The sequence below is a fragment of the Coloeus monedula genome (genome assembly GCF_965178545.1).
Source record: "Coloeus monedula genome assembly, chromosome: 3".
Taxonomy (NCBI): Eukaryota; Metazoa; Chordata; class Aves; order Passeriformes; family Corvidae; genus Coloeus; species Coloeus monedula.
Window position 1 is genome coordinate 16,180,537 of NC_138783.1, and position 26,419 is coordinate 16,206,955.

The window sequence follows — 26,419 nt, forward strand, 5'->3', positions numbered from 1 at the left end:
CCACCATCCATTCATGTCTTGGCAGAGGAATGAGGTTGCTCATGTACCCTGTGCTCAGCAGCGAAACACCCTTGTGTTTTCTCCCCACCTCCTTGGCTGAGACTGAAACCCATCCATATCACATCACTTGTGAACAAAACTGACCTGCCTGTGCTTGTCCTTTCTGCTTGTCCCTTCCTGTTGTGTACAGGGTGATTTGTAGGGGAAAGGCAAAAATAAAACTGGCTTACAGGCATGAATGCCTCATTGTCTCTGCCGACATCCAAATACTGCAAAATTTGAAAGAGACAGGATCTTGAAGGCAGGATCAGGTCCTGAATGGAGTTTACTTCCCAGATTTGGGTGGTAGAAGCATAAAATTGTCACCATCTAACCATGTTGTGAGTCATGATGGTGTAAAGTCCGTGACACCTCCCTCTCCTCCCTGTATGGGATGGTGCTGTGTGCAGCCACCACTGCCACTGTATGTTGCACAATCCCTTCTACTGTAACACTGGGTAGATATTGACAGGTGACTGCACTTTGGATTCACCACTTGCTTCCTTCTCCTTGCAAGACGTGCATGCAGAACCCAAGATGAAGGTTGAGTTCGCTCCGCTGTCTCTGCCACTGCAGAGAAGGCTTCAGACAGCATCAGTGGTTCAATGGGTCTTCAGCTTCCTGGGTCTGGGTAAGAAACACCTCTTCTTCCTTTTTCTGAGAAGTCAGAGAAGCTTTCCATAGAATTGCAGTATTGGGTTGGAAGGGACCTTAAATATCATCCAGTTCCAATCCCCTGCCATGGGCAAGGACACCTTCCACTAGACCGGGTTGCTCCAAGCCCCATCCAACCCGGCCTTGAACAGGTCCCCAAGGGATGGGGCAGCCACAGCTTCCTTGAGCAATCTGTGCCAGTGTTTTTGGCTTCTTCTCACCACCTGATCAGAGCACGGTAGCACTAAGGAAGTGTATGGCTGCCTGCCTGTGCATGGGAATATTTACAGGTCTTATGCAGCATCTAAACCTGGGTGGGGTTTTCAGTTTCTCTTGCCCTTTAGGTTTAGAGTTTTCCTGGTTTAAGCTGTTGCTCTGCTTGGTGTTAGGGATGGGAAACAGAATTACCATGCTTGAGGAATGGTACCATAAGAAGAGCATTGAGGACTCTGCTTTGCAGCCCTGGGAACAGACACTTCACTTTTTACAGATGCCCCTGAACATTCGAAAAGGTTGTTTTTCAAAGAAAACCCAAACAGTTGAGGAAAATCAAACCAGCAAACTGAGATGCAGACAAACTCACTGCTTGGTGGATGGCATCAGGTGCTGATGGAAATGACACACATGCAGTTTTGGATAGGATGCACAGGGAAATAAAGAGATGGGAGACCCAGAAGTGCGTCATCAGAGAGTACAAACTGCCTGGAGACATTTAGAGCCCATCAGGCTGGAAGGTGGCATCCCAGTGTTTCCTAGCGTTAGGGAAATAAAGAGATGGGAGTATCAGAGGCAGGTAATCATTGTAAAATGTCAGGGGCCATCTGCAGCACATCAGGAGCCAAGCTAAAAGGTAACATCACAGAGTTTCCCATTGTATGCCAGTTGTGAATCTCAGATGGGACGTGCATAAAGCTCCTCATTTTTTGTGGCAATACAGTTGTTGACTAGCCCCAGAACATAGCAGATCTTTGTGTGTATCCATTTCCTGGTACACAAACATCTCCAGAACTATACCTGCACAGAAAGCACAGGCTGTGCTTCTGAGTCCCACTTGGTTTCTGAGATGGGCCCTTCCAAATTCTGCCACAGACTTAAGTCTGAATGGCCACCTTTGCACCGGTATCTGATGGATCGGAGGACTGCACCATACTGGTCCAGATAGTGTAGCTCTTTAAATGTTTCTTGGTGTAGGATTGGTCCATGCTAAGTATCACTCTTCTGAACTACACATTAGCCCAGTTTGGGCAATTCCAGAGGCCAGGGGCCATTGCTGGTCAACGGGATGGGTGAAGCTACCTTTTTTTTGGAAGAGAAGTGCCAAACAGCCACCCTTGGTGCCATTGTGTACTTGTGTTATAAACCCTGGGGGTCTCCCTGAGCAGAAGAGATGCCACCTGTGATCAACATTCCAGTGAAGAAGAGATCCCACCTGTGATCAACCTTCTGCCACCAGAGAACACCTGTCAGGAGGAGACATGAATGTGTCCTGGCAAGAAAGATGGAGATCTGGCAAGAGCTGTGCAGCCTTGGACCCAGCTGGCCAAGATGGGACATTTTGGAGTGCTCCGTGATTCCCTCTCTGTCCCTGCCACCTGCATTTCCTTCCACAGTGCATGAATCAGTTGGGATGCAGTAGAGATGTGGTCGCAGTGCTAACAAGGGATCCAACAGCACATCCCCGTTCCCAGCATGGATGCAGTTGGGGCTTACGGAGTTTTAACAGTATTTTCCAATAAAACAATTTGTACTTGAGGTTTTTTTCCTTCTTGGTATTGGGAGCAAACTGGCACTTGACTTTCCACAGATGAAAATTACTTCTGGAGCCAGCAGAATGACAGCAAATGGCCAGGAGGAAGGAATCCTCTACAGCTGTAGGAGTTACTTGCAACACAGGTTCTATCTCCTGCAGGGAAATGCAGCTTGCTCTGCATGGGGATGGGACCCAAACCCACTCCTCCTCCCATGGCTGACCTTCCAGAACTTATCTTCTTTCCCCGGAAGAATTTGATTTGTTGTTTGGGTGTTTTGGTGTGTTTTTGTGGGTTTATTTGTTTTTGGTTTTGGTTTTAGTTTGGGGTCTTTTTGGTGATACAATCTGAAACCAAAAGCAGTTAAGAAATGCTCTTAAGAAGGGCATTAGAAAGGTGATAACAAAACCTTACGAAGCAATTCCAGCTGGTTTGGTTCATTTTACAAAGTTTCTTTGAGCCTGGAGCTTTCCTCCCAAAATCTCCCAGTTAACAACTGCATAAGGTAGATGCTAAGAGATACCATTATTTTCTTCGTGAGCTGCCAAGCACCCCTTGTTGCACTGTTATAACCCTCAGGCACAGAGCTCAGACCTTCCGTGGGCAGGATTTAGCTGCCGGCTGCTCCACTGTTTGGGAGACAGGCTTGTGCTTCTGCTGCCAGAAGAGGGCTTCTGAAAACACCCATTTGACCGCTGCACAGGTCTTCGACCAGAGATCCCAGCAGCGCTGATTGCAGGCAGCTGTTGCTATGGTTGTGCAAATGCATCGCCTGAAAAGCCAAGCTCTGGGCAAGGGACTCATTCATTCCTGGCAGGATGGTGGGTGAGGGCAGCAGCTCGGCCTCAGTGCTGGCAAGGAGCTCTGCTCCAGCATCCCTTGCAACAGGCAGGCATTGTCTGCCCTGCCAGTTTTCCTGAGGATGTTCCTGACAAGAGCACGGAGACAAAAGGTTTCATTTTACTTCCGAGGCTGACAGCTGCTGTAGGAAGAGTTCAAGGTGTAAGAATGGGTTGCAGGGCATGGAGTGAGGACCCCATTGCCTCTCCAGTACATGATCCGAGTACCGACCAGTGCCCCCTCGTAATAGAGGGGAACCAGGCTACTGCAGAAACTGAAATCAGCAGGCTGGTGCCCAAGCCTGCTGCACTGCTTCCTGCTGCCTCTCTCATTCCTACTCTCCACTGGGCATGGACGTCCATCCAGACACACCATGCAGAACCATGAGTGCAGGGCTGAGCCATGGCAAACAAACCTAGTGCAGGGGCAGTAGACCTGGGCACGCTGCCTCTGCAGACCCAGCATAACAAACCCAGCCTTCAAACCCTTCGAGTCATTAGGATTGGCTTAAAGGGCAATGTGATACCAGTGTGATCAGGCTTCCTTGGCAGCTAAGTGTAGTCCACAGCCTGCCCAGATCAGCTGTGCCCAAGGGTGCCGTATCAGTGTAGGTGGTCACTATCAGGGACTCCAGGCTGGCACTGGGGACCTCAGGAACATGCATCTTGGAAGCATTCAAGGCCAGGCTGGATGGGACTCTGAACAACCTGGTTTAGTGGAAGGTATCCCTGCCCATGGTGGGGCAGTTAGAACTGGATGGTCTTTAAGATCCCTCTAACCCAACACATTCTGTGATTCTGTGATGATTTTGCAAACCTTCCTGACAAGCGCAGTATGAATCTGACTCACTTTGGGGCTGTTGCAATAAAAAAAATCTCTTTCTGTGGGCTGCAGTTTTCCCTGTTTCAGGCTGAATGAACAAATTCTGGGTTAGCAGCACTTTGATGGGACATGGTTGCTGCTTAGACTTGGCCAGAAAAGTCCTCCATGTGCTTTGAAACCTGTGGCTTGTTTGGAACCCATGGCTCACTTGGACCCAATGGCATATTTGTGCTTTCTGTGATATGGCCAATTTTTTGTCCAGAGAGGGATTTGCAGCTCACAGCAAAACTACTCAGCATAAGAAACCCACCACTTCATTTTTGCTCTGAGCTTCTTTGAAGGAATCTATCCCAGGAAACCACTTGGCCTGTGAAAGAATCCAAGAAAGCCATCAATTGATGTCTCTTTTCTTTGCTGAGTCCCATACAGCCATAGAGATGTGAGATGCTGAGTCCTGGACCATGAAAAGTTGCTGCAACCTTGCTCAACAGGTGCAGCGCAGAGTCCAAGACCATCCTATGAATGCTTCATCCAAAGCCAAATCTCACCATGGACAACCACAAAGAAACCTTCTTGCATCTGGACTGGTCAGAAAGTGCAAGATTTAGGGTCTGCATATGGCATTCCTTCTTGTCAAGGACCCTTTGGTTTTAGTTTTGGTTTGAAGCAGTCTCCACTTTCCATGACAGTGCAGACAGTGCAGCAGCTAATATCAGCCCAGCCCAGGATTATCTGGCTATTTTCAGATAACAGAACTGATGCATCTGCAAAGACTTGCATGATGCCCTTAGCCCTGCTCTTACAGCCCTTGTCTGCCTTGAAAGGGCTCTGTGTAAGGGCTTAAGCCATTTTATAGCAATTTAGTATGTGCAATTGGACTATAGCACAAGAGTCCAGACCTGCAGAGGGAGGAGATGAGGATTGCCTGTTTGCAACCTCACACCCAAACCTGCCCATTTCTTCTGAGCAGTGGGACTGGTGGTGGTGGACTCAACCTGGGGACCTGACATGGCTTTTGGGAAGCACTAATAGAGCTCTGTGGCAAATACTCTGCCACTGGTGGCCCAGAAAGTCTCAGTGTCCAGACAGTGCTACAGAGTGTCTCCTTCTCACCAAACTACAGACCATAAATAATCAGGTGCCTGCCTAAGGTTGGAATTGGTTTGGATGAAGATTTAACTGTACATTTTCTGGAACTTTCCTGTCTCTTTGGTCTATCCACAGTAACTTTCAGACTGACAGTCCATTCTGGGACAGGAATGGGCTCCTTTCCCACAGAGCACCAAAAGGTTTTAAAAGGACAAAAACCCCCCAAAAACTTAAAATTGAATGAAGGTCACTGAGTGCAAATTCTGCTCTGAAAAAAAAAAAAAAGGTGAATTGCAAATGAATTGAGGAAGAACTTAATAAGTATATAATTGCGAGATAAAGCATGGATTTGGACCAGAACTACTCCTTCACTTTGCAGAATGTACTTTGAGCTTTGCACAGTATGATAAAAAGAGAATTAGGCACTGCACAGTTTTGCAGCAGACCTGACAACCTAACTCCCAGCTGTAGTAAAATTGTGTTTATTTATCATGTGGACCCTGGAGCTGCAGTTCATGTTCTATGCAATTCTTGAGAGTTATAAAGTCTATGTCTGAGGCATTTGAAAAAGAAGCATGAGCTGCAGGTTGAGGGAGGGGATTCTCCTCCTCTGTTCCACTTTTGTGAGACTCCAGTTGGAGCGAGTCCAGAGGAGGCCACAGAGATGCTCCAAGTGCTGGAGCCCCTCTTTTCTGAAGAAAGGCTGGGAGTGCTGGGGGTGTTCAGCCTGGAGAAGAGAAGGCTCTGGGGAGACCTTAGAGCCTCTTCTAGTGCTAAAGAGGCTCTAAGGGAGCTGGAGAGGGACTTTTGACAAGGCTCTGGAATGACAGGACAAGGGGGAATGGCTTCCCACTGCCAGAGGGCAGGGTTAGATGGGATATTGGGAAGATATTCTTGGCTCTGATGGTGGTGAGGCCCTGGCAACCACAGGGTGCCCAGAGAAGCTGTGAGTGCTGCATCCGTGGAAGTGTCTAAGGCCAGATTTGAGGGGACTTCTATGATTCCATTAAAAGTGTGGCACCAGGTGGGAGCAGTAGTTCTTTCTGACCTGCAGGATGCATTACAGGTTAGAACTGTTGCTTTGCAGAGAGCTGCAGGTTTTTTTCCACTGGCAAATTTGTAGTGCCTACCCAGGTGCCTGCTGCAGTGTCTCTACTTATAGGAAGACAAACAATCCCATTTCAGCTTTAAGGGGATTTAGGATCCTGTTAGATTATTGCACTTCCCCCCCCCCCCCCCCCCCCCATAGGGATTATTGGTTCTATCGTGACAGTGTTTTAAAAAGGGGCAAGGATTTGCTTTTCCATGCTTTGTAATCAGGGTGACTCATCACCAAAAAAGAAAAGCTACCAACATGATCCACTTATTTATCCGTAAGTGAAAGCAAACAGGAGGTACACAAAGGTCTTAGATGAGAGCATCCTATTCCACTTCTCTGACAGGCCTTAGCTGAGATGAGGTGGAGAGAGCAGGTACGAGGTGATTCCCAAAGATGGAAAAGATGTCTCAGAGCATGAGGGTGTGGATGCATCTATATCACAGCTGAAGCTGAAGCTGAGCAGGGCATCTCCATCCTCATATCTTTCAGCCCTGGGTGGTGGATCTGTGATGAAGACCCAAAGTAGAACAAAATGTATAAAACATTATGTAACCCATGAGCTGGGGAGGGCAAAGGATTTGGATAAATCTTTGGGTATTTTTCAGCTCAGTCTTTCCCTTCACAAGCAATACTAAGGCTTCCAGAGGAACAGATGGAGAGGACACAGCTCTTCCCAGGCGCACATCTGCTTTACCAGGTGGCAGCTTGGTGGCTGATCATCACTTTCCAGTCTCTGCAGACAGTATTGGGCTTGAGTGGGATTTCATGTACCAAATGATGTTTGTTTGCACAAAGACTTTTCTTCTCTTGTTCCCATGCCAAAACATAGGGTATAAGGGAGGCGGGAGGTAGAGGTAAAAGCTGAGCACTAACTGGAGAAAGTCCCAAGTGATGGAAGTCTTAGAGAATGAAATAGAACATTCTTATAAAATTCATGATGACATCGAGTTGAAAGAACTGAAAATCCTCTAGACTCCAAGATTAGAGTTGAGACTGAACCTGAGAAGTGGAGGAAAGGGTCCAAAATCAATAATAAAAAACTCAGTAAAGAGTAAAATCTTATCTATGTGTATAAATCATGGACACAACTAAAATAGGGAATCATTAGCTCAAGAAAAAGCTATTGGGGACTGTACAGGCTGGATATAGGACCCTTTTTGCTGCCATTGCAAAGTATCAGGTGTCATCAGAGGGTATTAACAGCAGTTTTGGAGTAAAACAAGGCCATTATCATTGCAGAGATCAGTCTGACTCCAGAGAAAAGCAAGACAGCAAAGGATAGAGAGCTGATCCATGAGAATGTGAATCCACTGTGGATGCAGTGAGATCCATCAGTCTTTTGGGAAGAGGGGGACATGGTGGCCTTTGGAGAAATTGGTGGTTGCTACAAGGCAGGTGCTTAGTGTCTTTTCAGGTTCCTGGGCAGGATAAAAAAGAAACCACCTCTGCATCAGAGGTTCCTTCACACTGATATATTCAGCAGCAAGCTCAGTGGAGGCTTGGGCTACATCCGAGGACCAAAATGCCTCTCCAAGTGAACTATTCCTCTCCCAAAGTCCACCTAATCCAACTGCCAAGTCACTGCTGGCTTTTCTTTCAGCACAGTGCTGTACAGCTGCCTTCATCGCCCTCTTCTTCACTCGTTTTTGGCTGGTCAGTACCCTCTATGCTGCATGGTGGTTAATAGACAGAGAGAAACCCAGCAAGGGTGGGCGGCGGATCCACATCCTCCGGAACTGCATCATCTGGAGGTACATGAGGGACTATTTCCCCATCACGGTAAGTGCCACCGATCTATCGGCTCTTCAGTGTTTCAGGGACCAGCTTTGTCCTTGGAGTCTGGATACAGTCTGGGGTCAGCAGTCATGGCATGGGGTGCTAGAAGTTTAGTGTTGAAGGATAATCTTCCCAGCTCCCAGATTACTGGAAGACACAGTAAAAAATAGGGATCACCATGTTCACAAACCACATCCTTCAATCATCCGGCTTTTCCACACCTATTTAACCTTGCTGCATTACAGCTGTTAGGTAAATCTCACCTTTGTTTTCTGTGTCTATATTGCAACATTCCTGCCCTTCAGGTTGTTCAGAATTTACCCATTTGGCACAGGGCCAAGTTTTAACCAAAATCAAGAGATCCTGGGTGTCCTGCAATGTCAGTATCCCCTTCTGCTGAGGAAGGGGATGGATGGGTAAATCTGTGTGTGCACTGGGCAGTCTCATAGAGCTACTGTTCTCTTGAGAGGGGCTTCTGTGACATTCCCTGATTTACTTAATGCATGTGGCTGGCCTTTGCCCTTACTCTTTTATCTGGTGTCCCCTTGGCATGGTGTGGATGCATAGAGTAGCAGCAAGTCCTGCCTCAGAGCCATCACCATTTGGTACAAATCTGAGAAATGCAGCAGAAGAGGTCATGGGTTGTGCAAGGAAGAGAGCTTCAAGGGTAGATCAGGAAATGGGAATTTCTAAGGTAATTCCTTTAGAAACCCATTGTCTGTTGAGAGAACTCAGATGGGATGCACCCAGCTGGTCAGAAATCACCTGGAGTCAGAAGCTGGGTGCTGCAGTCCAGGATAATGAAGTCGGGAGCCTAAAAATCCAAAGAACCCACCAGCCCAAAAGAAAAAGTAAGAACCCAGCCTGAGAGTCCATCCTGAATGGAGTAGGGCCTGGGATAAGGATTAAGGGGAGCCAGAGCAAAGTGAGGACCAGAGATGACATGCCCATCAGCTTTCCTGCTCAACCAAAAATGACCCTCTTCTCTGCTCTCCTAAGATCCCACCTGGAATACTGTGCACAGGTCTGGTGCTCCCAACATAAGAAGGTTAAATGGCACTTCTGGGGCAAGTCCAGAGGAGGCCACGAAGTCAAAAAGGGGACTGGAGCACCTGCCCTATGGAGACAGCTGAGAAAATTGGGGCTGTTCATCCTGGAGAAGGTTGTGTGGACACCTCACAGCACCTTCAAGTATCTGAAAAGGCCTTACAGAGAAGATGGAGAGAGACTGTTAATCAGAAACTATAGTGATGGAACAAGGGGGAATGGGTTCAAACTGTAAGGGAGTAGATTTAGATGGGATATTGGAAGAAATTCTTGGCTGTGAGGTTGGTGAGGCCATGGCACAGGTTGCCCAGAGAAGCTGTGACTGTGCCGTGCCTGGAAGTGTCCAAGGCCAGGTTAGACGGGCCTTGGAGCAACCTGGTCTAGTGGAAGGTGTCCATTCCCATGGCAGGGAGTGGAATGTTTTTAAGGCCCCTTTGATAGTGAAATCGGCCAGAAAATAAGCTTTCTAATACAATTTGAAGTGTTAGAAAGCAGGCATTCTTTATCTGTGCAGGACATATTACAGGGGTATCTCCTTTTATCTAATGTGCGTGATGAGGCTTTACAATAAGGTATTTATCCATTATAATCATACATGTTCATTAAAGCGTGTCTCCTAGCTAACACATAAATCATCACTTTTCCTAGAACTAATTTGCATGCCTCCTACTGGAAATCATTTTATGATCTTGGAGGATCCTCTAAAGGGATCTCTGGTGGTCCTATTCAGTGAATACTTCGATTTGAAAGGTGACCTTTCCTTGAAATTTTTCTTTAGGCATATGCTGTTGCTTCTTGTTACCTAACTTGCAAAAAAACCCACTGTAATCCTCTTTATCTGTTCCTCCACTGGTAAGACGCATTTATCATCCAGTGTGCATACCTTTACATCCTTTTATGGGGTTTTTTGCTAATTAGGCTTTAAACTCTATTCAGCAACTTCAGGAGAACTGAAAATTTCTATTCTCTATGTTATTTATCACATTCCAACCCAAACCATACATTAATGCAATGATTTTTGTGACTGTAATAATTATATGCAAATATATATTCTGTAAATTATCTGCGGCCATAATCCACCACTTACGAAGTGTTGGACCAACATCTCTGCTGAAATTTAGCTGCCAGCTCAGCCCAGCAATGATCCTTCTCCTGTCCCTTTCTAATGGACATGGAACCCCGCTCCTGAATGCTTCACTGCATTCCGTGTCTCTCCTTTCTTTTAAGAGGACCACTAAGACCAGTAGAGGGAGCATGGTATGGGGTTTGGCTGCAGCTGCCTGGGGGAGGGCCGGGAGGGCTCTGTGGAACCTTTCTCCCCATTTCTCTGTGAGAAAATAGAGGAAGTTCCACAAAAGGACAGCAGAAAAATTTAAAAAATATATAATATAGAGAGCATTATAACCAGGAAATCACATAATACTATTTCTCCAAGATATTTTTTCAGTCATAGAAACATGGAATCATAAAATGTTTTGGGTTGGAAGAGACCTCAATGAACATGCAGTTCTAACCCCCCTACCATGGTCAGGGACACCTTCCACTAGACCAGGTTGCTCCAAGCCCTGCCCACTTTGGTCTTGAGAACTTCCAGGGATGGGGCAGCCACAGCTTCTCTGGACAGCCTGTGCCATCAGCATCCTCACAGCCAAGGATTTCTGCCAAATATCCCATCTAACCCTGCTCTCTGGCAGTTTGAAGCCATCCCCATTTGTTCTGTCCCTCCAGGCCCTTGTCCAAAATCCCTCTCCAGCTCTCTTTGAACCCCTTTAGGCACTGGCAGGGGCTCTAAGGTCTCACCTTTTCTTCTTCAGGCTGAACAACGCCTCTTGCCCAAAGTCCCAGCACAAGGGGCACAAGGAAGTGAGATGTGGGGACACAGACTGGGTTGGCATCCAGGACTCTGGGCTGTATTTGTGTGTAGATTGAGTTTGTTAAGCCCTGGAGAATTAGGCATTCTGGGAAGATTAAGTGTGCCTCCTAATCCTACCAGATCCCAGCAGCAAACATAGCATGGTCAAGTGTTTGGAGGCAGCATGTGCTGCCTGCTGTCTTATTTTAGGAAACAGCTTTAAACACTGCTTTTAAGGGATCCCTGTGCATGTTTGCTATCTTGGAAGCAAAGAGAGGTTGGGATGAGCATCTGTTCTCTGGGCAGTGTGAATTTGCAGTATGCTGCAGTACATGGAGCGTGCCAGTGATGAGCTAGGCCACTGCAGTGTGTGCAAGGTGCGCCTTCTGCTGATACCACCCTTGCACAAGTACCACTTTGCTGCTGGATTTATCCCCCTTGGAACTGATTCCATTTCAATTAATGATTTGAGAATCAGAGCCAGGCAGGACCCAAATGAGCTTGAGTGTTTTCAAAAGGGGGATGAGAAAAACTGCAGTGAGAATCCAAGTCAGGGTCCAGTTCATTGCCCAGAGAAGTTATTTCTGCTTAATTTCTCTGCATTTAAAACCTATCTTAAAAAAAAAAAAAAAAAAAAGTGGTTTTTTTTGTTTTGTTTTGTTTTGTTTTTTTTTTTTAATATGCCCTCATTGTAGTCCTTCAATTGGCCTGGAATTGTTTCAAAATTGTGTAGATGTGGCACTTGGGGACATGGTTTAATGGTGGTCTTGTCAGTGCTGGGGTAATGGTTGGACTTGATGGTCTCAGAGGGCTTTTATGACCTAAATGAATCTATGATTCTTCAATTCCAATACATGGCTGAGCTCAGCTGCATTATAAAGTTGTGAAAAATACACCAAAAGGTGTAAAATGAATCTGGTTGGGCTAGAGTATGTCTGAACAGATGACCAGTGATGTCTGCTGTGTTGATGTTGCCTACAGAGTGATTTTGGATGCTGTGGACTGCTCTATCTATGCTATGTTGAAAAACTAGTCAGTAATCTGTCTGCTGCTGCCCAAACCCTATCTCCATGTTCACAATCCCTTCCTCATCATTTATCAGTGCATCTTTACGATGAAGGATACACCCAGCCTAACAGTAAAAACAAATTGCATCCTCTGGGCAAGTGAATGGACATTGTGGCTTTTTCTCCCCAGTCCCATCCTGTCCTGTCACCATCCTCCCTCATACAGCCATGGTGCTTTGGTAACCCCAGATGAGGAAGGTGAAACTGGAAAAGTGTAAGCATAATCTTGACAAGATCTATCTCTACCACAGTCCTCAAACAGAAGTCACCATATTTCTTGCTGACTGAAAATTGGGGCTGGATGCTTGGCTTAGGCAAGACATCTCACCTTTGGATCACAAAACCTGGGTTATGAGTCCATTCTAGCAGTAGGAAGTGAAAATTAACGTCTTGGGGGAAATTTTGGGGACTGTTGTGGTTTTTTAGGTTTCTCAGTTAATTTCTTCCCGTTGTTTTCAGGGAGACGCTAGAAGGGGGAGGGGGTGATTTTTTTGGGTGAATAGTCAGCGATCGAGACACAAAAAGAAGTCCCCTGGCATTCCAGTGGAGTTGTTGTGGGGTTGGGGAGTTTTTGGCTGGGGGAGTGGGCTTTTCTGTTCAAGGTTTTTCGGGAGTTGTGGCGTGATGCCACGGTAAGTTGTGGACTCGGACCCGAGACTTGATGGGGGTGGGTCCTGCCTTCCTTCCATTCGGGGATTGAGGAGAGCGTGGTGCTGCGGGAGTTTGTGTATTCGGCTCCAGGACTTTGCTACGCTGCAATTCGGCACCACGATCGAATCTGCCTGCTTTCCCTGCTTCTGCCAGCTGCTCCTTGGTAGTGCTGAGATCGAACCCTGAGTTTGCAGAAGGAGCAAGTTCCTTCCTTCCCTCCCGGCGCCGGCTGAGGGGATCACGGCATCTCTCTGCCTCGCTAGGGCCGGCTGCGCCCCCTGCCGGCCGTGATCATAACTACACCATAGGGAAAAACTGTAGTTGGTGGGTTGGAAGCTTCTGCTATTGGTTTGTTCTGTCCTGATACATATATATATATATTCTAGTAAAGAAGTGTTAGTCCTTTTTCTACTTTTTTTTTGCCTGAAAGCCCTGTAATTTTGAAATTAAAATAGCTTGGAGGGAGGGGTATTTTCTTCCTGTTCCAGGAAGGTTCCTGCCTTCCTTGGCAGACATTTGCCTTTTAACCCAAGACAGGGACATATTTTGTTTTCAGCTGCTGTCATCATTCAGCGCAACCCCAGTAGGGTTAATCATGCCGGCTTTATTCAGGGCAGCCTGGAAAGAACCTGCTGTACAGGAAAGGCCCCTGTTGTCTTCACCGCACTGTTTTCTCCCTGTGAAGAGCCACCAGGACATTTCTTACAAGCCTTGGGGTTATCTAAGTGCCAGCTGGACCTTGTTGTCTGCAGCAACCTCTGTCATTGTGCTTGTGGCCTTGGTGGTGTTACTGGTTTTATTGTTAGCATAACTAAAATGAGTTATCGGAGAATTAGTTGAACCCTTGAAGCTGTAGTTTGGGAAGGCTCCATCCCATGGCTCATTCATTCTCATCATTGCACAAACCGTGATGGAGGTTATTTGAATGTTTTGTGATTCTGGGGAATTACAAGGCACTGTAGAGGGGACTATTCCAGTTCATGTGAAGTAATCACTGCCAGGAATGTTTCCTTTCTTTTCACAGAAGAGTGGTATTATTTGTAACTGGGGACTTGTGTCATGGCCCATGACATTAAATACAATTTCTGATTTCCAGAGGTCTTGGCTGTTCCCTTTGCTTCCTTCTGTTGGCTGGAAGAGGCATTGTCAGGGAAAAAGAAAGTCATGGCCAAATGGCCCAAAGCCACCTTGCTATCCTTTTCTGAGGAACTTCTCTGTCCCATGTGTTGGCACTCTTCTGTTCTGGCGGGTCCTTAAGTAAGAGGGGGGGCATGGCTGTGATCTATTGGAGGACTGTCCCCCACCATCTGCACTGCTAATCCACTGGATAAAGGAAGTCCTACCAGAACAAGGGAGGACTTTGGACCTTCCATCCTTACCAAGCCTTTGGAGTGAGGGTGGTGAAGTCCCATCCAAACTCAATTTAAATCCACCTAGCTGGTCAGATTCTCCAATATTTGCTGCAAATGCAGCTCTGACATGGCATTGTGACACCAGGAGAAAATCCCAGGGCTCAAAGATCTCACTGTTTCCAACTGCCCCTCTCAGACCTTCACCATTGCTGGGACCTGAAACCCACCCTCAGCAGCTGCTGGCAGTACTCAGATACTTGCCCTTCTTTTGGTCTCCCATTCAGACACCCTTGGATGGGTGACCTGCTTCTTTTCAGCTTGGCACAATTTGTCCTTCTTCAGATCTGGCTGGGTTTCTTGGATATCTTTGTTGGGCTTCTTCCCACAGAGAAACTGACTGCCTGTTTCATCCTGCAAGAGATGCTTTTGGGAGGTGCCCATGGAAAACTAGAGACCTGAGGATTTGTTTAGTACAAAGTTGAAAGGAGGTTTATCCTACTTAAGAGCAGATTACTGACAGTAACATCCACAGAAGCAGAGTTTGGGACCAGAGAAGGATAAAAAACAGTAGCAATTCAATTTGGGAGACTTTAAATGAAGAAGGCAGGAGCTTTCTGATCAGCTCTCCTAACCTCTCCTCCTCCATCACATCCTCTTCTGCTCTCTGAATGACTGTGGGGGTAATGCCATGCTCCTCCCTCTCTCCCACCTCATATTCGTTGATCCTTAAGGATGCAATGACATGGCACATCAGTGTCCTCCCTGACTACATGCCCCCTGACATGGTATGCACCATGCAGTGCTCCTACTCATTTCAACTTGACTTGATTAATTCTTCACTTAACAACTTTTTAACCCCTTCAGCCCTGCAGACAATGCATCTCCAGGGGTTTCTGGAGCACCCACCCTCCAAACCTTTAGACTCTGGGAGAATTTTATTTGAATCACAGAATCACAGAATGATTTTGGTTGGAAGGGACCTTAAAGATCATCTAGTTTTAACCCCCTCTGCCATGGGCAGGCATGCCATTCACTAGACCAGGTTGCTCCAAGCTCCATCCAACTTGGCCTTGAATATTTACAGGGATGGAGCATTCACAACTTTTTTGGGCAACCTGTGCCAGTGCCTCACTACCCCTTCCTCAAGCATTAGTGCACCAGCCTTAAACAGGGAATTGCCTGTCCTCTGTCTTCCCACGGTTTGGGACAGGACAATCCAGTCAGTAGGGAACAACTAGGAGAACCCAGCCGCATCTCAAGGGATGAATTAAATCATCCCGGTTAAACCAGTGCTAAACTCCTGGGCTGATAAAGTCACTCAGAAGCCCTAGCTCCAATTATCTTAATTCACTTAATCCACTCCAAAATTAATTAAAACTAAACCAAAACAAATATGAAATGAAGAGCACTTTAATACCTCATCAATATCATCAAATTAATAATCTATTTGGGATGTTAATGCCATTTAACTAATCCAGTTTAAAATAAATTTGGATTAATTTGCTTGAGATCCTCACTAGTACCTGGGCTCTTATCAGAGCTCCCGTAAGTCTGCATATGCATTTCCCTAACACAGCTGACAGTGCATGGAGCAGGTCCCACCATGTCTCTTGGGGAGCTGGGGGAACTGGGGCAGAGTTTCACCCATGTCCTGGACCCACATTTGAGTAGACAGAATAAAGGGAGTTTTCTATTAGAGTACTCACTGCAAGCCCTGAAAAATTGTAGCTATCAAGCTATACTTCTCCATGATGAAGCATAAAATAGACCTCATCCTTCAAAATTTAAGTTCTTCACTGAAAGGGTTGTCCAGTCTTGGCACAGGCTGTCCAACACAATGGTGGACTCCCCATTCCTGGAAACACTTAAAAGCCATGTGAATATGGCAGCTGGGGACATGGATTAGTGGTGGCCTTGGCAGTGCTGGCAGAGCGTTTGGACTCTATGATCTTAGAGAGCTTTTCCAACCTAAACAATTATGATTTGTTAGGAAGGCCAAGATCATCCCACATCTGGGATCCAGAAGGCTTCATAGCACTTTTGAGAATGCATCATTACTGCTCATCAGCAGGCATCCTGACCATGCCAAGGGGAATCTCAAGGAAGTCAACAAACCCATGGCTCAGCTTGGAGAGCACAACCCTGAGCTGCTAACAGCTCATTTCTTTCAGACCACAGGCCATACACATTAACTTGGCATCTCAGGCACCTCTGAGATGAGATACTGCTCTTAGCTCACCAGAAAAACCTTGGGTTTTTTCATGCTCATGCACACACCAGCTTGGTTGGACCCTTAAGTACTTTGACAACTATTAAATGTTCAATTCATTCATAAAGACCAGAATAGCAAGTGCCATCCAGAGGGTGTGGAAAAGACAGCTCATTCCAGGCAGGATGGAGGATAGTCCCACTCCTTGGCACCTCAAACCCAGCTCCATTAGGCAGTTCAGCTGGACAGCAGGAGAGGGAGGCTGTTCACAGTCACATTATTAACTTTCCTGGCAGTTTGGGAATGGAGACTGACCTCTGCCAGGTGGAGAGGGAAGAAGTGAGACAGTGGGAACAATCCAGAAGGGAGGATGGAGTTTCTGTGTGGAAGAGTTTCCAGAGGGAAAAGGGTAGTGTAGAGTCTAGACCTACAGTGTAGGAGACTTTGCCCAAGTCTCTCCTCTGCTACAGATTTCTTTCTTAGTCTTGTATAAGCTCTCTGGTTTCTCTGTGAGTTTTGGCCAAATCATCCAGATGTGAGCAGATATTGTGACAAACTGAGGACATTCTTTCCCCAGGGCTACTGCAGGGGACAGCTCTTGCAGAAACATTAACCAGATCCATCAAGTCTTGAGGGACTCAACTGCTACCCTCCAGCTGCCCATGGCTTAGGCAGAGAGTCAAAAATCACAGATTCAAATACCAGGGTGACATTGGAAGAGAACTCTGGAGGTCAACATGCCCAACCCCCTGCTCAGGCAGGGCCACTCAGAGCCAGTTGCCCAGGACCATGTCTTATCACAGAATCACAAAATGGTTTGGGTTGGAAGAGGCCTTAAAACTCATCTCATTGGAACAAGGACACCTTCCACTAGACCAGGCTGCTCTAAGTCCCATCCAGTGAACACTTCCAGGGATGGGGAAGCCACAGCTTCTCTGGGCAACCTGTGCCAGGGCCTCACCACCCTCATCATAAAAATATTTCTTCCTCATAGCTAGTCTTAATCTTCCCTCTCTTAGTTTAAAACCATTCTCCCTTGTCTTGTCACTCCAAGCACTATCCTGTGTTCTTTGCTTTCCTGTTCTCCTTCCTCTTTCACTGCGAAGAGCACCAAGACAGCAGCTGATTGTTTCCTAGGGAGGGTTTTTACAGATGTGTGGTGTCTTAGCACAGGCGAACTCTCCCATCAAGGAAGTTTGCACAGTTCAGTGGCTGCTGTCTTGTGCCCCCCTCTGCGCTTCTTGTCTCCTTGCACATACACAGCCAGAAATGTAGCAGTTTCCAACATGCCTGAGCATCTTGCTTCCCTGCTTATAAATCAGTTGGAGATGAAAGGTTGTTTGGAAGGTGAAGATGAATGCAGGAAACATTGATGCAAGCTGAGATTATTCAAAATAGCAAATGGTAGCAGGGGCCTTGGGCATTTAGTGATTCAGCCATCTGCTTTTCTTCCTGCCTAGAGACCTCTGCATCTAGGCAGTGATGGGACTTTTGTTTGTCCATTCCCCTCATTAGGAGCAGGTGCTTGAATGGGCACATGTACAGTCAACAGTGCCTTCGGACAGGTGGAAAATGAGCCATGATGTAAGAAAGTAAAATACACTCTCATGATTAGCCTGCAGTTCTAGCTGCTTCTAGGAAAATACATGCACCATTAACTGCACCCTGAGTGCAGATTGAATCAGGGTGCTTGGAGGGGTGACACTGAAATGCATAGGGCTTTGGTTGTTCTTGAGCACAAGTGCCTTTGAGTTGTCTGGAAATGCATGGTGCCTCTGTGATAACAGAATCACAGAATTGTTTAGGTTGGAAAAGCCCTCTAAGACCATCGAGTCCAACTGTTGCCCAGCACTATCACAAACACCCACTTAACCATGTCCCCAAGTGCCACACCTACATATTTTTTGAACAATTTCAGGGATTGTGGTCCCACCACTTCCCTGGTCATCTTGTTTCAATGTCTGACCACCCTTTCAGGGAGGAAATGATGTGATGACTAACCTTGGAAAGGTTCGTCCTCTGCTGCTGCTGTGAGCATCCTCAGCACCCACAGAAACAGTGCAGAGATGTTAGCATTCACTTTTGCCTGCTTCTGCCTGGGCTGTGCACATGCTGGCTGATATTGTCATGGCAAGGTCTTCTTGGTGCCAGAGCTGGAGGGTGGGTTTGTCACACCAGCTCCTCTCCCCTGGGCAGTCCATAACAAGTGTAATTAAGTTCAAATCCCAGTTGTTCCTTATCTCCCGTTAACCATCCCCTCTTGTTCTGTGGTACCCATTCTCCCATGTAGTCCATCCCAGGCTTCAATGTCACTTTCAGATAGGCTGAGGATTTTAACAAGCTGCTTAGCCAGCCCTCAAGGGCTGGCCATGAGCTGCACTGTATCTGCAATCCATGCTGCCCATCCCTAAAATGCTGGACATGGGCATTTCCCGTTCCCTCCTCCTGCTAAAGTTGCTGCAGCCTTGGGCAGACATCCACTACTCTTTGATGGAGCTGGGCACCCAACACAGACACAAACAGCTGGCCTCCTGCAGGCTTTCCCCAGTGGGAAGAAAACCATCAGCTTCTCTGTTAGATGTCTGGGAATTAGATTTCAACTTACCATGTGTGAAAAACATCCTGGAATCACCTGGCACATGCTTCAGGACAGGATAAACCTAGGATCCACACCAAGCTGTTGGGTGGGACATGTGCTTGTGCTGTGTAGTAGGTCTACCAGTGATTATGCACTTCCTCTGCTGTTCTGGTTGTGGGATCAAGAGGGACTATGTGGAAAAAAATCATCCTTTTTTCACTTTTCCCCCCAAATTAGAAAATGTATTGGAGGACACCTTAAACAAAGTTGGTTCCCAACATCACCTAGACCAGTTCAAGGCAACATAAGGAACTGTGCCATTAGAAAAGTCATTTTAGGCCAATGGGTAGGAGGAGATGGAAATATGGGCAGTGAAATACATCTCAGTGAAAAATGAGGGAGTTGTTCCAGTTGACCTTTTCCAACAGAAAGGCACGGTGGGTGCAAGGCACGCCCCTCCAGGAATGCCTTATCTGCTCTCAATAGCCAGTGTTCCACCCTGCTGAGGTGACAGCACTAACTCTGGCCCCTTTTTGGCTTCATCCCTGGGTCTAGTTGATGAAGACAGCAGAGCTGGACCCTCGGCAGAACTACCTGGTGGGATTTCATCCCCATGGAGTCCTGGCAGCTGGAGCCTTTCTCAATTTCTGCACAGAGGCATCTGGCTTTTCCATGCTCTTCCCAGGCATCACCCCACATCTGATGATGCTTTCCCTGTGGTTTCGCATCCCGTTCTTCAGGGACTATGTAATGAGTGGAGGTAAGGAACACGGGCCTCTGGCATGCAGTGGTATATGTGGGTGCTTTTTAGAGGAACACAGAGTGAAGATACATGGGAAAGAGGAGTCAAGGGTCTGGTTTTCCCCATCTGGGGCCAATTGGATCCCATTCATGGACACAGCTATTAGAGATGGTAACCCAAAACCTTTGAAGTTAAAAATTGTCCTCCTCACTGTTATCTCTGTTGTTCAACTTCATAAATGGTCTCTGTGCTCAGGGCATCACTCTGCCAGCTGCTGTGTAACAGCAAAATGCAGAGCAAATTGTGAACAGAAACACTGAGAGCAGCAGGGCAGGGTGTTCCTGTATCTCTTTCCATAAAAATTATATTCAGGTTTGAAATGATGAGGAAAAAAAACCCCTCTTTTTCTGAAGCATCTGCTGCTTCCAGGGAAGTAGCATCCAGGGACAGAGGATGAAAATAGCAGCTCATGCTACTGCAATGGAGTGTGGCAGGGGAGGAAGATGTAGTGAAAGGAATAGGAAAAGGGACAGGTAAAAATTAAATGGAGAGAGGCGAAAGGGAGTTTGAGAGATTTTTGGACACTGGCAGGATGACCTCCATCTCTCAGTAGTGGGCTTGGCAATGGTCACTTCTCCAGATGAATGTGGGCAGAATTCAATAGGTTAAACATAGGCATCCTGTTCCATCTGATGTACCTTAGGGCATCCGTTACCCTGTTTTCCACATAAACTCTGGCTCCTGCTGCTGAAAAAATATTTACATAGAGAGTGAGAAATCCAAACAGTGAGATATATGAGATACTTATGACCCAGGTGAAGGCAGGTTTAATCACTGTAATGTGGGAGCTGGGTGCATAACTCAATTTCAGGTCAATTTAATCCATTTCACAATGAGGTTTTAATGTGCAAATTATTTCAGCCCCTGAAACAAGGATTGATTTTTTTTTTAAATAGTCAAAACAATGTTGCTTTGTCATTTCTGAATTAAAGATTTCTAACTTATTCAAGTAAACAACACCAAGGGACCAAATCCTTCATTAAATTCCACTTTAAATTAGTACCATCCACTGAAACGTGTGTTTTGACCTAAAGCAAATGTTTCTCTGACTTCAGAATTATTCAGAATTGGACACAGTCTCACTTGACAACAAACTGAAACAGATTTTTCCTAGGGCTCAAGTGCAGCTAGTTCTCAGTTTATTTTTTTCCTTATTTTTTCCCTCATTTCTCACTTCTGAGCCAGACAGCAAATGGATAATTTTGTACTCACCCAGCAGAGCTGTGGACAAATCCAGCACCTTTTAAGGGAGTTGGGCTGGGGTTATCAACTCTGAAAATAAACTATTTAGCACCTCTCCAGAGATGGATTATGGGGGAAAAAGGTTCAGAACAAACCACAGTCAGGTGTGTTTTACAGATGGGTTTTACTTTTAATTCCTCTCTGCTCTCCAGGCCTCATCCCCTCTGACAAGGAGAGTGCATCCTACGTGCTGCAGAAGCCAGGGGGTGGGAACTTGCTGGCCATCATTGTCGGTGGGGCACAGGAGGCACTGGATGCCCGGCCAGGATCCTTCACCTTGATGCTGAAGAACAGGAAGGGATTTGTGCGCCTGGCCATCCAGCACGGGTGATGCAGGGGGTGGGGTCCAGGGGTGCTGAGGGAGGGGTGCTTGGCTCTGTGACTGATTACTGGGTGATTCTGCTTTGGAGAGGAATGAAGGGGTTTTGGGATGGACTTTGCTAATCATGTCACCCTACTGGTTTTGACTCCCTGCAGCACCCCCCTGGTCCCTGCCTTTTCCTTTGGGGAGAATGATGTCTTTGACCAGGTGAAGAATCCCAAGGGCTCCTGGCTGCGGAGGATTCAGCACCGGCTCCAGAAGATCATGGGCATCTCCCTTCCCCTCTTCCACGCACGAGGCATCTTCCAGTACAGCTTTGGGCTGATACCGTACCGACGGCCCATCTGCACCGTGGGTGAGTCAATCCACAGAACTCTGACATGATGCCAGACCCACTCAGGCTGGCCAAACTGGGGAAACAGGGTCAGTCCCAGAGTTGTGACATCATCCTGCCAGGCTGAAGCATCATGCCAGAGAGCACGAGCAGTAGTGGGCTAGAAATGTGCTGCAAAGCAGCATCCCCAACTGTTCTCGTGTCACACTGGTTTGGCAATCTGGTTTGATCTCCTGACAGATCTCAAGTCATCTGGGCTGTGCTGGGAAGAGCTCCAGAGCAAATGTGGCCACCTCATCACTCCTGTGAGACACAGACAACCCCAACACCACAACATGGTGACAAAAACCACTCCAATAGGGTTGCGTTAAACATCTTCCAAGGCAGTTTTACAAACACAAGTAGGACCAGCAGGTCAAGGGAGAGGATTCTGCCCCTCTGCCCTACTCAGGTGAGACCCCCTCCTGCAGTGCTGCCTCCTGCTCTGGGGTAAGAGCATCAGAAGGATGGGGAGCTGCTGGAGTGAGTTCAGAGGAAGCCACCAAGATGCTCTAAGGGCTGGAGTGCCCCTGCTCTGGAGACAGGCTGGGAGAGCTGGGGATGTTCATCCTGGAAAAGAGGAGGCTCTGGGGAGACCTCAGAGCCCCTGCCAGTGCCTAAAGGGGCTCCAAGAAAGCTGAACAGGGGTTTTGGACAAGGGCCTGGAGTAACAGGATGGCAGGGTTAGATGGATGGGAAGAAATTTTTGGCTGTGAGGGCCTGGCACAGGTTGCCCAGAGAAGCTGTGGCTGCTCCGCGTCTCTGGAAGTGTTCAAGGGCAGGTGGGACAGGGCTTAGAGCAACCTGGTCTAGTGGAAGGTGTCCCTGCTCATGGCAGGGGGTAGAATGAGGTGATCTTTAAGGTCACTACCAAGCCAAACTATCCTGTGGTTCTGTGAACACTGAAGCAGTTTGCAGGTTTGCTCAGTGTCCTGTGCAAACACATCTGCAAATCCAAACCTATTTGCATGTGAAATGAACTATTTTGACCAGAGACCATGTCTGTGGGAGACCAAATTTCAAGAAAATCTTTGGTTTTGAGTAAGTTTTTCGATGTCTCCATGCTTGGCCCACTAGCGTGGCTGATGCTCTGTGAATTAATGTAATTAAAAATGCTGTTTGGAATGGTTAGAGCTTACACCACTGATGAAGTTTGACAATCAGCAATTACTTCTAATTGTATTACAACCTGTTTGGATTGTCTCAATGGTGTTATGAGCTGTGTAGCATCACATGGACTCTTCATTAATTGGATGAAGAATAGCATTATAAGATGTTGAAACCCTCTGTCAGTTGACAAAAACAACTTGAGTAAGAGACCGGAGCAAGAGAGGTACCTCACGGACTTCTCTGACCCCTGCCAGGTACCTGGTCCTGCCCCTGGTAGCTCTGGGAGATGGAAAGGCTCTTCTAGTGATAGGAATCAAAATAATTAGATTTTCTGTAGAATAAAACATGATTTTAAGAAGATAAATAAGTGCTTGGTTCCTAATAAAAATCAGATGTTTAATAGAATCTTTAATCTGAGCAAAGTGGAAGCACCTCCACTGCAAGTGTATTTAAATAGTGTGGGGCTCCCTTGTTCCTCACCTTCCCCATTTGCAATGCAGATTCCCAGGGCCATGTGGAAACAGCTTGGAAAGCCCAACCTAAATATTATCCTGTCTTTATATTGTGTTTATCTGCAGCACATCTGAGATGTGAGAAGCAGATCTTGGGACTGCATTGGGATATACCACTTATTTCAAAAGACTACACAGAGGGTCTTTGACATTAACCAACTTTGTAGATGGGTAAACTGAGGCAAGGACCAGTGTGATCCTGGAGACCAAGAGCTTGGTCAGGATCTGAGCCACCATCCCTCCTTGGCTCTGCTATCTCCCAAGCTCCAGGAAATAACTGGCCATATTAACCTGTCCATCCTGGAGAGGCTGACCTCAGCTCTGTGCTAGGGTGAGCAGTGTTCAGACTGAATCCTCCTAACACCTGTGCTTCTTTTCCAGTTGGGAAGCCAATTCCAGTGCAGAAGAAGCACAGACCCTCTGAGGAAGAAGTTGATCAAGTCCATCAAAAATACCTAAATGAGTTGTCCAATCTCTTTGAGAAGCACAAAGCTAAATATAATGTCCCAGAAGACGGCCACCTGGAATTTATATAGAGTGCCTCAAGCAAGGTGAAACCATGGAGATCAAGCTCCAAGTTTCCCCTTTCTCTGGAACTACTTCACAAGCTCAACATACTCAGTTAGCATATAGTCTGTATAGCACAGGGAAAAGAGCTTGATTTTCCAAGTATTTGCATGGGTGTAGAGCCAGGTTTTTAATTTTTTCTCCACATAAAAGATATAAAAGAGAAGAAAAAAAAATCCCATTTGTGATCAGCACAATTGAAACTCCCCAGCACAAAACTCGCACTTCCAGTCTGGCATGGATGCCACTTTATACAGATATTTCCAGGCAGATCTGAAGTATTGAAATTATTTCCTTTGCATTATTTTCATTTTGAAATGGAAGAATGAGCCATAATTTGTGCTGAAGGCATACGGTTTTTAAAATATAATTCATCTAGATAAACAAATGAACATTGTTTGTTTGGTGCATTTTACGTTTTTAATTGCTCTGGGCTCTTTTTTCTGAAGCACAGTTTATCAGAAAGGTCATATTCCTAGTATGATGCCAAGCACCCTCAGCAGAATGATGCCATAGCCCACTGGGGAAATAGAGATTAAATAAATTCCATTAGAAATATGTATTGGAACTATAAAATAGTTCTAATTATTGTAAAGAAACCAGAAGCCACTCTGGCAGTTATACTCACACCACCTGAGCTGGGACTGAGGCCCCTTGGCAGCTTCACACTCCACACTCACACAGTCAGACTGGGCTTCCTTACTGGCTCAACCCCTGGTTTCCCATAGCACAGTCTCAGACATCTGGATCCTTCAAATAATTTAATTGCGCAAGAACAAAATAACAGCTTGGGGTGGGAGCCTCCAGAAGTGAGGAGGAATCTCCAAAAACAGAAACCCTCGGCTTATGTGGCCTTACTATCTGAGTGTGTGGGAAAGTCTGGGCTCTTCTTGCTGAGGCCCGGCATCCTGCAGTGTCTCAGAGCATCCATTTGCTTGGCTGTGCCACAGGTCCCTGTGCCCTTTTGTTGGGCAAAGGGTTGCCAGTAGCTTCTTGTCTCCACCTCATGCCTCCAGAGCTCCATCTGCAGCTGTCACTGCAGCTGCCCCTGAGCTGCCTGCTCTGAATATGTTCTTAAACAATTAGTTTAAAAATATAAATAGAATTAAATTTATGAAGTCTAGGGACTCACCCAAAGGGTTCACCATACCTGGGCTCTAGGAGTCCTGCTTCCAATTTGATTAGTTTAATCCCAGACATCCCTGCATGGGAACACGACCAGTCACCAGCTATGGTAGCAGGGTCACTGTGCATTTTGTTCTACAAATGAGGCCATTTTCTTAGGAAAGAGGACCAAGACATGGGGGAAGGCAGAAGTGATGTAGACTGGAAATATCCATTGAGGTTTGGGGGAGACACATTTGGCAGGTGATCAAGGCTTTAAATAGCTGCTTCTTTTTGATATCCAGAACTTCATTAAACTCTGCACTTAATGGGATTTTGCAGTGTGGAAGTTTCAGGTGGCAGGAAGCCATCTGCTCAGTTCACCCTTACAGAGCCCTGATACTTTCATCCCTCCCTTCATTTCTTTCTCTTCCTCACATCCCATTCCCTGCTTGTGAGGAGCCACCAAAAATCCTAGAGACCACATGCACTTCATTTTTGTTCCTGAAACTGCAAGAATTGCATTTAACAAGAAAAACTTGTTTAAAACTTGAAAACTCTGTCTCAACTGACAATACCAGGCCATCATTGGCGTTTGTTTCCTTTTCCTGTCTCCTGCCCTGACCAAGTTATTCCACCGTATTCTTAATCTGAATGACCCACTGCAAATCCTTCCCATTCCCAGAAAACAAGCAGCAGCAAGGAAGAATTTAATGGAGCCCTGGTTAACATTCTAAACATTCCTGTAATCCCACACTTAATCCAGTCCAATAAACCAGGTCACATGCTATGATTTCTTGCTTGCTTTCTATTTTTCTTTTTAGTTAAGGACAGAGGTGCCCAAGCAGGAGGAAGATTTTCTGCACCAGAAACAAAAGAAATGTATCTCCCACCCTTTTCTCTTGGAGTTCATCACCATCCAAACTTTACTCTAGCTCCAGGTGTTTTTCTCTATCCTTTCTTCTGCCTTTCCTTTTACTGGCCATCCACCCACAGATCTCAGGAATGTTGCCATGGCCTTCTGGAAACATCCCAGTGGGGATCAGTGCCAGAGGGAAGCGATGGGTATGTCCCCAGGGTCACATCACAGTGTGCTGTGAGGATGGGGGAGGTCTCCAGAGGTGAGGACGAGGAGCTGATGCAAGGGGAAAAAGAGAGAAGGTGCTGCTGTTGGAATGGAAATTAGCAGTGAGGGGAGGGAGAAGATTTCCAGAGATGTCAGATGAGTGGTTGAATCTGGTGATGTGTTGGGGGTGTAGGAAATGGAGAGGGGCAGGATGCAAAGTCATGGACAAGGATGGCAGATATTTGTAATGACAAGAGGGGTTTGGTCAGTAGAAAAGACTTCTACCGCACTGAGAAGCCATGTTAGAAGGTGTGCTCCCAATTGGCAATGGAGGCCTCGGTCTTATCCGCTCAGGGCTGTCACAGTGATACCTCCAGTGCCAGAGACACACCTGCTTGAGAGGTGGGCTGGCCTATCACCTTTCTGGCTTGTGATACCAGCCAGAAAGAGAGAAAAGGCAGAAAATGGGTGGTCAGGAAAAAATCCCAGGGAGGCATG

General features: G+C 46.6%; 1 protein-coding gene across 1 annotated transcript; it reads left to right on the forward strand.

Annotated features, from left to right (window-relative positions):
* Positions 1 to 576: 576 nt before the first annotated feature.
* MOGAT2 (monoacylglycerol O-acyltransferase 2) lies at positions 577 to 23,720 on the forward strand (the record flags this gene model as incomplete). Its single annotated transcript, XM_082277368.1, has 6 exons — positions 577 to 670; positions 7,892 to 8,070; positions 19,379 to 19,583; positions 21,020 to 21,194; positions 21,345 to 21,544; positions 23,566 to 23,720. 6 exons carry the CDS (start codon positions 577 to 579, stop codon positions 23,718 to 23,720), a joined length of 1,008 nt encoding a protein of 335 aa, XP_082133494.1.
* Positions 23,721 to 26,419: the final 2,699 nt, after the last annotated feature.